Here is a 13552-nt window from a genome sequence, read left to right as displayed (position 1 = left end):
AGGGTTATTTTGTGTGTTGTGTAAATAAAAGTTATACTATACTATGTCCTATAAAATAAAAAAAAAAAAGAAGAATACTGTAGGTGTGGTAAGATGGGGCTGTGGTTAGCAGTGTTGGCTCACGGTATGGTTTCGATCCCCGGTCAGAGCAGTGTTATTTGTGTTGTGCAAAAAAAAAAAGTCATACTATATTTATGATATACTGGACCACATGTTATAGTACGACAGTTTGATCTATTTTGGACCACATGTTACAGTGTGACAGGGAATTAAAGATTATATGCATGTATGTCTCTATAATATATTATTTTATACATCATGCAGAGACACCTAAAAGTTGTGGTTTGGATGTTAATTCGACAAAAACATATCCAAGTTAAATAGATATCTCTTTATTAGCTTTTAGTTGCCGGTATATTCAGATATATAATGCCACAGCCAAACAAAAAAACAAACTCAAAATGTACATCGCGATGAGGTAAACGCAGACGTAGACAAACCGCCCTCCCTGAGCATGCCTTTATCGCGAGCTCTAGTCCATGCAGTTACATTCATTTGTTCGTCATGTACAGTGCAACCGCGCTGTCCTGCAAACCGACTAATTAAACATCAAAGAAATCTATCAGGCTCAGAATTTGTATGTTCTTTATCCTCAGGAACGAGCTCATGTTGCCCAAACTAAAGTTTCCCACCGAGATAACGTAGATTCATAAACATGCTAAACTGGCAGCGTGAAGGAAAGCAGCACAGACGTCTGATGTATCTCTGGAGGGTAAAAGGGTCTTGACACCGAAAGAGGAAATTATTCACATAAAGTTATATGTAACTATACAGAAATGTTAACATGAATTCAGTCTGTTATTCACGTGATCTAAATGTTCCTAAAGGCACAAAGTGTGGTGGCAGAGTGAAAAGCCGGATTGAAATTTCAAGATTTTACTTTTGCATTTTTGTACTTTGGTCTGAAGAGAAAAGTTTTATTCTGCCTTCTGATTGGCTGATCAGAAGCTTTACAGAGCGAGCGCAGAACATCACAAAACTCCAGACTCTGAAATCTGATGGAAAAAAAGACCTTAAATTAGATCAGGTCATAGTCCAAGGAGCATCTGATTGGCTGGTCAGTGTCCCTGAAAGGCTACGGTATAACCATCCACAGTCAAATTTAAAGGCCCAATGCTAATTTAGATTTGATTATTAGCACACTTTCTAAATCCTCCTAGTGTTTGACGTTCACGATTGTCACCTGTACGGAGAAAAACGATGCAGAGAAATGCTTTCGAGGGAGAAAGCTTGACATATTTCTGCTGTAAGAGTGGCTGAATTTCATCTCCACCTTCAGTAAGGTGAGAACTTTAAAGGCTTTGTTGAAATAATACATTTAACTAGTTAGCTTAGCTTAAAAAGGGAAACAACCTGCAGTGTCGGCTGATGGCAGGACGTCATAGATACGAAGTGGTGCTTCGGGAGGTTGAGATTTAGTTCCCTTTGGACGGAGCCAGGTTCGTTTTTAAGATAAGCTCGGCTAACTGGCAGACTCGAGTCTTCTCGTCTGACTCCCGGCAAGAAAGCAAATAAGCGAGTTTTCTAACATGCCAAACTATCCCTTTAAATTACCGAATGCTGGTTTAAAGTTCAAATTGCAAATCTACAAGTCTGCCTTCCCGCAACGATGTACAAACTTAAGTCCCAGGTGGGCTTGACTTTTCTACTTCACGTCTTAATCCTTCAGACAGAAACTCAGGGCCTCGTTCATACATGTTCTGTTTTACTCTGTTGCATAATTTTCAGAGGAATCACAGAAAACTGGTTCTGATGGAATCATTTCAGAATATGAAGCAGAACGTGTTATAAATGAGGCCTCTGATGGAAAATGTTTGTCTCATATCAACAACTGTAGATGGTTGGGTGCTGCTTCTCCGAACAATGACAGTCTGTTGTGAAGGCCTCCCGTTGGTGCTCCAAGAGGAGGGGCGGGGCTTGTGGGGTGGTGGGCATGCGTCGAGTTGTTTATGGTCTGTCTGCAGCGAGAATAAAGACTTTATGAGACGTGTCATATTCCATCTGTTTCCACTGCATTTTATGTTCATGTTCTGTATAAATCTGCCAGTAAGACAGGTTTTGCACTTAAATATTAAGATACAAACTTTATAGGACATCAGAAACACATCAAAGAAAATGTGGACACGGACTCACAGGGTCACTTGCTGTCGTGGTTTTAGTTGCTGTGAGTGTAGCCGCCTCCGGCTCTGACCGAGCTGCAGATGGGGGACGATGGGGGATGATGGCCCGGCCTGACTGGCTTCGCTGAAACCCAAAGAAACAAAATGGTTACTCGGCTTGTTTCATGCAAAAACTGCAGACGTTTTACTGCGAGTATAGAAGAGGAGGTACCGATCTGTGCAGAGTATCCCCTCCTGGCCATGTTCTTGGCCCGGACGGCCTCCTTGATGCGGTCCACTTCCAGCTGGTAGCGCTTCCGGTCCCTCATGGCGTTCTCCTTGGCCTCCTTCAGGGCGTTCTCCAGAGCTTTGACGCGCTCGGCCGTGGCGCGCAGACGCTTCTCCAGCTTGGGCAGCTCGCAGCGAAGGTCTGCGTTGTCTCGGACCAGCTGGGAGAAGGCGGCGGTGGGAAGTCACATTAGTACACGCACTGTGGTACTGTAGAGTTTTAAGGTACCGTTTTATCCTGTGTTTTTAAAGATAATTATAGAGTACAATAACAATGCATCGCTGAGGATTAAATGTGTTTCACAACTTTTTTTGGCTTAGTCCCCTTGAAACTTCATTTAAATTAAGATTTAGGATCTTAAGATTTCAAAAGACAAACTTTTTTCTTTTTTGATTTTAATAATCATCATGCCCGCTCAGATTTATCCTGTAATCCCATGAAGGGACCAGAGTCGTAGGTTTGGATCCCTGGATTGCCTGACGCTTTGACGCATCGATAATTTCCTCATGTTACTTCTCTACTTTTATCTAAAGTGTATGAATTGGCAGCATGTAGTTTACGTACCTGCTTGTGGACCTTGGTGAGCTGCTCCAAGTTGTTCTCCAGGAAGGAGATCTTCTGTTTCTGGGCAACGTTGCCAAGTCCCTCCTCACAGTCCAGCTCTGCGCTCTGTTTTTTTTGTGTTTTTTTTTTAAGAAAGAGAGGAGGTTCAGTTAAATTACACCACAACCAGTCCCACGTGTTCACTACCAGAAGACGTACCTTCTTGACCCGCGTGGTGAGCTCCTGAACGAACAGTTTGCGCAGGTTGTGCAGAGTCTGCAGCTCTTTGGCCTGAAAGAACAACAAGGACACAACAGATGTTTTTACCCAGCATTCAGTTCGGTCCTCGTCGAAGGTTACAACAGGTGACTGTTTCTCCTATCAGCAACGAGGCCCATAAAGCCCCCAAACAACCAAAAAAGCCTGCATCCAACATCGATTAATCATGAGATGTGCTTGAACAGACAGCAGTTTGAAGCTTTGATTGTCTGTTTGACAGTTTCAGAGAAAAGGCAGGAAAGCTCTGCGTGCTATTTTCTGCGGTGGCTAAAAAGGTATGAAATAAGTTTGTTTTATATAAGTTTGAAGGTTGTGGGTTAGACTGTTTCTTTCTCCACCATGTGTCGGGGGAATCCCGCATCCCTGCAACACTCACCAGTGTGTCCTCCAGGGCCTTCAGCTCCTCTCTGGCCTGCTCTGTCTGCTCGTTCAGCAGTCTGGGCAAAAAATCAGAGAAAGCGTGAGACACCAAAGCCTCGACGGCATCGCGTACTAATCGGCGAGAGTGCAGATGCCTACGTGAGTTTCTGAAGCTTTCCCTCCTTCTCCTGTTCTTCAGCCTTCAGCTTGTCGTAGTCTGACGTCAGTCTCTCCTGCTCCAGTAACAGACCCTGGTTTAGACTGGAACAAAAAAAGGCGTCGGTAAATAATAACGTGTTTGTTTATCCATCAATATAATTCTGAAATGATGTTTCCTCACTCCGTGAGCTCATCCAGCATGCGCTGCTTGTCTTCGATCTCGTCCCGGAGGCGGCCCAGCTGCTTCTGATGAGCCTCCCTGTGGTTCTCCAGCTGCTCCTCCAGCGTTCTCTGGACGACAGACGCAGGGAAACGCGTCAAGAGACACGTCGACGCCTAAATATCAGGTGAGCCCCGCCGCCGTTAACGCACACGGTTCTTACCTTGATGTCGTCATCTCCGCCCAGTCTGCCGATGTCCTCCTTCTCCTTCTCCTCCCCGGACACCTCGTGTCTTTTCTCTGGAGACAAACATCACATTAAACCTCTGCGACTGTTCATTTGATCGTTTTTTCCAGAAGTTTGTCTCGTCGTGTACCGACCGTGAGCCTGCAGTTTGACGAGCTCTTCGGTCAGAGCGTCCTGATTCTCCTCCAGCTGCCTCTTCTTCTGCTCCATGTTCTGCATGTAGTCTGTCAGAGACCTGATCTTGGCCTGGTGCTGAGACAAAAACAAAAACATTCGCTGTAAACACATACCAGCGTGACTACAAATGCCTCATTTTCCTCCAGGGGGCACAGTCACCGAGGCGATGGTCACCTGGGAGATGAGCAGCTGACAGGATGCCAGCTCCTTCTCATTGGCCTGGATCTTTCGGTGGGTGTCGGCCTGAACGCTCTCCAGCTGCTTGCTGCGGTTGACCAGAGACTTGACCTCGGACTTCATCTTGCTGATGTAGAGCCGAGCGACGGTGAACTCCTCCTCCACCGCCGAGCCGTTCCCCTTCAACTCTGACAGCTGATGGGGCGGGGCCAACGGGAGGGGTTAGAGGTGTGAAGTGTTTTGTAAAGTTCGGTTTCTGCTTTGTCTTTGGTACGTGTGTGTGTATGTGTGTGTGTGCGCGTCCTCACCGTGGTCGTCTTGACGTCGTTGTTGCCGATGATGGCGCCGATGTCGCTGAGGTCTCGCAGCAGCAGGTTGAGAACCTCGGAGGCTCTCTTCCTCTGCAGGCCGTTCAGCTCCTGCAGCTGACTCAGCTCCCTCTGCACCACCAAGAGCAGCGCCTGCCAACAACACACACACACACACACACACACACACACACACACACACACACCAAAGAGTCCACTTTATGGTCAACTATACTTGGATTTCAGATTTGTTCATTCCCCGCACGCGTGTCCGTCCCCACCGTCTTGTGCTGCAGGTCCTCGGTCAGCTGCTGGTTGGCTCGGTCTCGCTCCTCCACCTCCTGGCTCTTCTGGTCATAGTTGACGGCCAGCTCCTCCAGGGCCTGCAGCACCTCCTTCACCTCCTCCTTGGCCAGCTCGTTCTCCGTCTGCAGCCGGCACAGCTCCTCCTGGATCTTCTCGTAGTCGCGCCGCGTCGACGCCAGCAGCTGCGAAGGCAAAGTGTGTCCGTGGATTTTCTTAACTGTCGAACAAAACAAAGTGATGTTAAGCTGTCGTGAGCTGGGACACGAACCTCTTCTTGATCCATCATCTGCTCCTTGAGTTTCTCAGCCAGCTGACTGTGTTGGTTAATCTCATCATCCTGTGCAAATATCAAGTCGCTATTAATAAAAAGTAACAAGATTCCAGTATGTTTACGGACTTCAATCATTTCAAAATAAAGCCTCGCCTTGTCGTCCAGCTGCTTGTACAAGTTGCCGATGTCCTCCTCGTATTTGCTCCTCTCATCGCCGGAGACCGAGACGACTCCTCCGGCCGGCGGCAGGTTGTCGATGACGGGAGTGTTGTCGTACGGCTCTGCGCTCTTCTGGTCTTTGGAGCTGAGCTGCTCCTCCTCGGGAACGTTCTCTCCTGTAACGCGCACCCAGCGGTTAGACTTACTTATCCACAAAACAAACACACGTTGGCCTAACGAACCTGATCATTGTGAGATGCGGTCATGTTGTTGTTTTTTTTTTACCATATAATCCTGATCTGATGGGGAACTCGAGACTAAAAGCCACACTGGTATTCAAGCAAGGCATAAAAGTGAAGAAAACAAACATCGCCGGGGGAAAGGCCGCAGTGTTACACAAGTACAAAGTGTTTCTCCAAATACTGACTCAGCAGCCGGATAGAAATGTGACATTTCTGTTGTGAAGGGAAAGAATCAATACGTGGACAGCAGAGCCCTTCCAATAATGACTGACTTTCTAATTGAGGCTTGGCTCAGACTGTAACAGTGAACAACTCGGCTGACTCACACCAGAAACACTGCATCAGCAGAATGTGTGTGTGTGTGTGTGTGTGTGGACACATGTAAGCAGAGCGGGCTGATTTGTTGCTAAGGAGGCGCAGTGTTATCGTCAGCATGCACAGGGAAATTAAACATAAAAAATACAATGGTCAGAGAGGAAGGTGGAGAGACATTAAAGCAGAGAGAGAACAGAGGAGGAAGGTTTTTGGCGGTTACTATGCAACGGACATGGAAAAAAGCGCGAGGATGCTGCGCAGGAGATGCTGCAGTCTCAGCACAGAGGAAGTGTGTTTAAATATATTCTAAACATATATAAACACTGCTGCACCACTGATCCACTGTCACGTGAAGTTAAAGGGGGATTTGATCAGATTTTGGGACGAACAGCTACAGAAACACGTCTCATCTTATTTTAAAAATACAAAGCCTTTTTCAAACGTCACGTAAGAGGATGAACTTGACCTAAATGTGCCAGTCATCCCGTTCAGATGGTCTCATCTTACCGTTCCTCCAGCGGTTGAGCTCGGCCTCCAGCCTCTGGATGACACTTTTCAGGTTCTTGTTCTTGTCCTTCTCTTTCTCGTACTTCTTCTTCCACTCCTCGGCCGTCAGCTCCAGGTTCACGGACACCGTGTTCTTGATGGTCTTGGCTCTGGACACACGGAAAGAAAGACAGTGGGTTAAAAGATGCGGAAATAGGAAAACTTTCTTGAAACCAGCACCTTTAATGTTTGTCTTTAAGTTTTTGATTTCTGTCAAACCCTCTTCTGCAAAAAGGTTGGATGTACAGAAAGCAAACCGTTCCTCTAATTTAAAAACATATTAACTGTGACTAAATGATTCTTCAGTATTCTTCTGGTGGATTGAAACTCTTCATTTCCTCCGTTTCAGAGGGCAGACGGCTGCACAGAAATCTTTCATCCCTCCGATACTTGATGCTGTATTATGTAAGCGGTTTTGAGTTCGAGGCTGCTGATTGAGACTCAACTGGATTATTAAACTGCAGAGGAGGATTCTCTCTTCACATGTACGCCTCCGTTCATAACTATGATCATTGTGTCGCCGTCTAAACTGTCTTCTGTGGATTAATCTCACTTTCAGAACACAAATAAAGACAACGGGGTGGAACTCTATAAATAGGCATAAACCCAGATGCACAGTGGGAAACTCTGGGCCATCTGCTCGTTAGTTCGCAGCGCTGACGTCAACCAGAGTCCAAATGAATCGCCGCTACCCTCCACAGACGTCTTGATATTCAGTTTCAAGCTTTACAACTTAAATAGCTCTTGTACTTTAGCTCAGCATCCTTGAAATATTTCAAACATCTCAGTTTAAATATTAAAACATAGTTCAAATTTGAACTGCAACTTCTAATTTCTGTTTCTGACAATATCCAGGAATGCAGTTTATGTTAGAAAAGAAAAGGTGATATCGGTTGTGTGCGTGGTTTCAGGTACCTCTGTCCAAACATGAGTGTGGACTTGGTCTCGGACTCGTTGTAGACGGACGGCGAGCAGCAGATGATGATGGTGGTGCGACAGTTTCCTCCCAGAGAGTCCTGCAGGATCCGAGTCATCTTACTGTCTCTGTACGGGACGTGGCTTTTCTGAAAAATCAACATATTTCTGTCTCGCTGACTGACACTGACGGAGGCGATTTTGTCACATTAAAATGTAAAGACGGTCACTCACGGTTCCCTCAGCCAGAGCAGAGATGACGTTTCCCAGCGCGGACAGGGACTTGTTGATGTTCTTCGCCTCGTCCAGCACCGCTCCCTCCGCTCCCGTTTTACTGACCTTCTCGCTGCCGGCCAGGTCGACCAGGTAGAGCTTCCCCGACAGCTTCTTCTCCGTCTCGATGTTTTCCTGCTTGATGTTGATGAGGAAGATGCTGTGGCTGCGAGAGCTGTGCTCGTTCATGTCTACAAAATCACACAAAAACCATCACACTGAGTCTGCAGTTATTACTTGCTTCCTGTTTCCCCAAAATCTCCATTTGTCTGACGTCTGTAGTTACTCATTTCTTTTTAGGTTAAAATTTCACATTGAAAAAAACCTGTAAAAGTATGTACATTATAATTAAATGTGGTGTTTCTGCCACTTGTCTTGAACGAGCGGTTTGAAATCCATAAAGGCAAACGATGACTCCAAACATATTTGCAGTCGGATTGTTTCCTTCTTTCCTCTCCCATAAATCATCCCACAAGCCATTAGAGTTATTCTGTGACCTTTTGGAGCAGCAGTACAACACACACTGATGCATCAGCAAACCAATAAAGTTACAACGTAGAGGTCACTTTTCTGCAGGACAAATAGTTTTACTTACACACACTAAATTCATTTTGCCCAATTGACATCGCTGTGCTGCAACTTTTATTGAAGAAAAGACTCATTGCATGTTAAAAACATGGGTCAAAGATACATACTGGTCACTGCCACGTGCCGATTGGCTTTGCCCTCGTCGATGACGTCCATCACCTCCTCCGGACTGGACACGAAACGCTCAGTGCAACCCTGAGAGACCATTTTTAGGTGTTTAGATGGAATACAGATGGAAGATAGCATACACGTTAATGAAATTCATAAAACCAATTCCTTCTACTCCTAACCAACTGGTTGATTCTTCAAGTCAACATTTAAATCTGCAGGATGATGTTTCAGGAAACACCCGTGTTCATGTGTCTGTGCTTCACCCACCTTGACGTACGGCACTCTGTTTTTGTCTTCGTGCACGGCGAGGTTCGTCTTCGATACTTTAAACAGAACAAAGATCACGTGAACGGGTTCGTCGCGCAAAGTGTGGCAACAATCGCTTCGCTTCACTTCGCACGTTGAGATAAACCGTCGGACTCACCGTCCAGCAGGTCTCTGATCTTGTCCAAGTAGATTTCAAAATAAGAGACCTGCACAGAGACACACATCTTTATCTGTCAGTCTCTCCAACATGATCAATGTACACACATAATCATTTTATTCAGTTTAATCTGGGAAAAAAATCCTTGATTTTTTTATATTTACATCCAGCTGATTATAATTTATATCTGTGACTTCCGACATCCGTTAAACAGGACAAATGTTGTTGTTTTTTCACCTTGATGTGAAACTCGAGGTTCTCGTCCATGGAGTAGATGTGGTCAAAGATGTCGTGGGAGATGCGAGGGATGATCCCCATCAGCTGGGGGTCGTGCAGTTTGCCCTGAACACAACAGCAGATGTTTGAATGTGAAACTTTTAAAGTTGCCAAAGATCAAGAAAAGTAAAGCTCTGCGTTTGATTTAAAGAGAAACATCTGGGTTTAAAACTTCATGTAAAAACGGTGACGGAGAGGTCAAAGGTCAGACCGGAGAATTGAAAAGAGGCTTTAGGCATCTGCCTTGGCGGATTAGTCGACTCAACTCACAAACATGACGAGGAATGCGAGATGCCGATCTCCTTCAGATGCTGATGGAAAGTCGGTGCGAGCCAATAATTCTATTATTTCTACTACAAATCTGTGATCTTGACTCCAGCAGCGACACGGGACATCAAAGGCTTTTTGATTCCTCGAATCTACGACATCATATGAGCTCGAGTGGATTTACTGTTCGCACTAAATCTGTTACACAATGCCTGCTGTGCGCTAATCCTCTGACTGGAGGAGCAAATTCAAAATGAAAAGGTCTCTGACTGGGACGGATCGATCGACGCGTCTCTGCCGACTTCTCAACCCTCGAACTCGGAACTAAGAACCGCAGATCGTATCCTCCCTCGGTGTAGCTGGTCGTCGTCGCCGCCACGGCAGCTTCATCTTTAACGCGGCGCGCACATTTGACGGATTCTTCCGTCTGCAACCAAACGGAGGAACGCGGTTTTGCGGTTTGCAATTTCATCGAGTAGATGAGCGGATAAAAGGCCTCTCCACCTCCATGGTGTGTGTCTTCCCGGAGGACGTCTGTCCGTAGGCGAAGATGGTCCCGTTGTAACCGCCCAGCACATCTGGAATCACAGACACCAACATTGAAAACACCAACATATGACATCTGTATAAACCTTTGCTTACACCATATCTAATATAATATAATAAACAACAGTACTGATGTTGCTACTTTCCCTGTTATTTCTGCTATCACTCAGGACTATAGTGAGCTCTATTATTACCATAACCACTGCCTATTCCTACAACTACTGTAACGCCTCCTAGTCCTCAATGTTTCGGTCATGCAATAACCATTATTACAGCTCCATTATGTAACATAAGAGAGATTAAGTGTGTGTGCAGATGTGCAATAGATTACAGTTACACAATAAGAATAATTCATCACTCTGCAGCAGGTTTAAACCTTCTTACCTTTTACTATCTGTTTGGCACACTGGTCGTACACCTGCCCCTGCGCCGTGTTGGGAGGCAGCACGCGGTCAAACACGTACGGCTTGCCCTGTTTCACATAAACACATGAAGGTTACATTAATCACAGACAGACTTCAGACTCATCAGGCTGGTTTCAGGTTTTCTGTTGCGGCAACTTACAGCTTCACCTTCAAACCTCGTGACCTACTTTTATGAAACCGGGGACATGACTCCACCCGTTTGTCCTGTTTCAGGACGAAGATTTAGTGACACAAAATAGTCCTGTTGGCTTGTGTCGGATCAAATCCTGACAAAAACAGGATTTTCAATCAGTACAGTTTGTCTAAAAAGATCAATAAATCATTGGCGTAAGTTACAAAAATAAACGCACCTGACATCAGTGAATAGACAGTACAAAGGGGAATAAATAGATTTCATCAGATTAAAGCAGATTTCCAGATGTAATATCAGTCATTTATTTTCAAACTAAGACTTTATACTTGAGCAGGAGTCAGAACAGCAGCAGCTTCACAGACTTCTGTCAGAAAACACTGATAAACTCCATCAGCTACTCAAACAGGAAGCCTGTTTTTGTTTTTTTTTGGCAGTCCGGAGCTGTAAATGCTCCACTGACTGAACATCCATCACTCCTCTCGCCCTTCACTCTCCTCTCAGGGGTAAAAGCCTCATTCCTACCCCCCCCCCCCCCAAAAAAAATAAAAAAAATAAAACCTCAGCTCTCAGCAGTCAGAGGCAGCAATAGCAGCACTCTGTCTGCCTCTGAGGCCCCAAATAAAGCGGAGAAACCACTGACACACTCACTATCAGTGTAGCTTCTGCACCTTTGACTGATGGCACGAGGAGGCGGTGACACAAGTGTTTCTGGGAGATAATGCAACAGCATGAATAATGCAGGGATGCTTGCTGATGGTGGCGACGGATCACAGATGAAGGGTTCTTTTCCTGCTTGATCTCCGTCCCGTCAGGTGGAAATCGTGTCGACAGGCGACCGACGGGATTTGTTCTTTTCTGGATTTTTTTTTTTATACTCAATTATCACGGTAGATTTAAGGAGGGTGGGAAAGTAGAACTCTTTGGGAGGTAATTGATAGAAGAACAACACTTCATCCCCTCAAATCAATTTACAATAAACAGAGGAGAGTTTTTATAACCTCTGAGCCCCACAACCTTAAAACCCTTTTTGAAAGAAATCTTCTAAACGTCTGGCTGCAGACTGAAGCTGCCTCTTAGCTCCACCCGCCTGGAATGGAAATCAAACCAAATCTCAGGCCAAATCTCAGGCCTGCCAGTGCACGACAAAGTAGCCAAAAGATAATTCATCTGCATGATTCAACACTGTATTGATCTTTCCTTAGTTCCTGAGGCATCATGAATCAGCGCATTTAAACAGTGAGTCAGCATAAGTGACCTCTGACCTCCAGATTATTATCCATTCGGATCAATCTTAACAAAAAAAAAACTTTAAAAGTTTTCCCTTTGTCTCTTCGTATATATGACAGGTTTAACATTTGATTTTTGTGACTTAAATTATATCTTAAAGTTTTCTTTGTCTTTTCGTGACACATTTAGAGTTTGACTACTTTTTAATCTTTTTTTTTCCGATTCCCATTTTACATTTTAGACTGTTTTAATGGTGAATATTTTTCTCTTATATTCGATTTCATATCTATATTGTATTTTCTCATAATAGAAGGTGTCTAAATGAAGACTCCTCCTGTGCTGCTATAACATTGTTGTATAGGACTACAGGCTTAATGCGCACTTGGCTTCCTGCCTGCAGAGCTCCAGGTGACTTTCTTCCTATTTTTAGCTGCACACAGATAACCAGCTGCAACAACGGGTCGACACACACACACACACACAGACTTGCCGTAATGACCACGGTGTCGTCCTCCTTGAATTTGGGGATGTACTGGTCTCCTCTGTTGATCTCGGCCTCGTTCAGGGGCCTGAAGCGGCACATCACTCTCACCCCACACTCCGCCGCATCCACCATGGCTGCTGCTGCTGCTGCTGGCACTGTTTACGCCGCCCCCCTTCAGATAAATGCAAATAAATGAACGACACGCAGGGAAACAGTCGACGGTCGGTCTGTTTCAGGCACAGTGGTACCCAACGTGAGGTTCAGGGACCTCGAACGGGGCCTTGCAGATTATCCTCGTATCCCAGCGTATTTCTATAAACGGGCTCAAATCATTGATGGCAGCCAAAGTGCTTCCCAGAGAATAACACGTCGGGCTTCCTGGTTTCCTCAAAGTTCAGGTCGTCCAGCTTTATCCGATGCGCAACGCGTCCTTCATCCTAGCAGAGTGTCTCCGCGTCTCCTCAGCTGCGCCATAGCCAAACCGGATGAACCGCAGCGCTGTGTCCCGGTGAGGAGCTCTCGCTTCGTGCACCGGCCTCCCTCTGCAGCGGTGACACCGACAACCGAGCAGAAACTCGGCCCGACGTGCGTGTTAACGGCGCGGTGAGACTTCGGGGTCGCTGGCCGGTTTGCAGGGGGAGAGACTGGAGAGGACGCGCACAGACAGCCGCATCGTGCTGACGAGTAAGAGGGGGCGCGTTCCCGCGCGATGCCGCGGCGCGCGCTTCTGCCCTGCATCAGCACCACCGCCACTGAGCTGCTCTCGTGCACGCGCAAAACCTCCTCAAATGTATTATGAATCCTTATTTAGAGACTCACATTAATTACCAGCGAAAATACTTTTTAAAGAGTAAAATCTTAATCAACTCAGTTTATTCAACCAGGAAGTCTGGTTTTCTTAAGGACTACATTTTACTATTAGGATTTTAGGTAATACAAATAATTCTATGATTTTCTTTTCGGGGCTTGACATTTTATTCCTAATTTGTTCAAAAGTATGAATAGAAAGATTATTCCACTCTCATCTCCTCACTGGTGGAAGTAATCAATCCTTTACTTTAATAAAAGTACAATAGAGCAAAGTAAAAAGTGAAAAAATATAAAATTCCTGCACGGCGAAGCCTGCAATATATGCATAATTATGTTTTTATGAGTGTAAAATCACCTGAAACGTGAGTAGTAATCA

General features: G+C 45.5%; 1 protein-coding gene across 2 annotated transcripts; it reads right to left on the bottom strand.

The window, feature by feature from the left end:
* Window positions 1-372: 372 nt before the first annotated feature.
* Window positions 373-13071, bottom strand: LOC138207064 (kinesin heavy chain-like). 2 transcript variants are annotated; one of them, XM_069164066.1, is made up of 25 exons: window positions 12373-13071; window positions 10482-10569; window positions 10056-10129; window positions 9246-9350; window positions 9009-9057; window positions 8852-8907; window positions 8581-8668; window positions 7847-8076; window positions 7613-7761; window positions 6659-6807; window positions 5589-5770; window positions 5433-5501; window positions 5140-5346; window positions 4859-5011; window positions 4548-4745; window positions 4331-4448; window positions 4173-4249; window positions 3971-4080; window positions 3790-3891; window positions 3647-3707; window positions 3211-3282; window positions 3013-3117; window positions 2392-2608; window positions 2194-2304; window positions 373-2018 (listed from the first exon to the last, which is right to left on the bottom strand). In XM_069164066.1, the coding sequence occupies exons 1-24, from the start codon at window positions 12496-12498 to the stop codon at window positions 2216-2218; spliced, it is 2874 nt and encodes a 957-aa protein (XP_069020167.1). In that variant the 5' UTR covers window positions 12499-13071; the 3' UTR covers window positions 373-2018; window positions 2194-2215. The 2 variants fall into 2 exon arrangements, with proteins under 2 accessions (XP_069020167.1, XP_069020168.1); XM_069164067.1 differs by having other exon boundaries at window positions 373-2014.
* Between the last annotated feature and the right edge of the window lie 481 nt (window positions 13072-13552).

This window comes from Embiotoca jacksoni, unplaced genomic scaffold (assembly GCF_022577435.1).
Source record: "Embiotoca jacksoni isolate LCO1_2020_lvr unplaced genomic scaffold, fEmbJac1.0.p SCAF_30, whole genome shotgun sequence".
Classification (NCBI taxonomy): domain Eukaryota; kingdom Metazoa; phylum Chordata; class Actinopteri; family Embiotocidae; genus Embiotoca; species Embiotoca jacksoni.
Note: the sequence above shows the minus strand (reverse complement) of the source record. Positions and strands in the feature narration are given on the sequence as shown.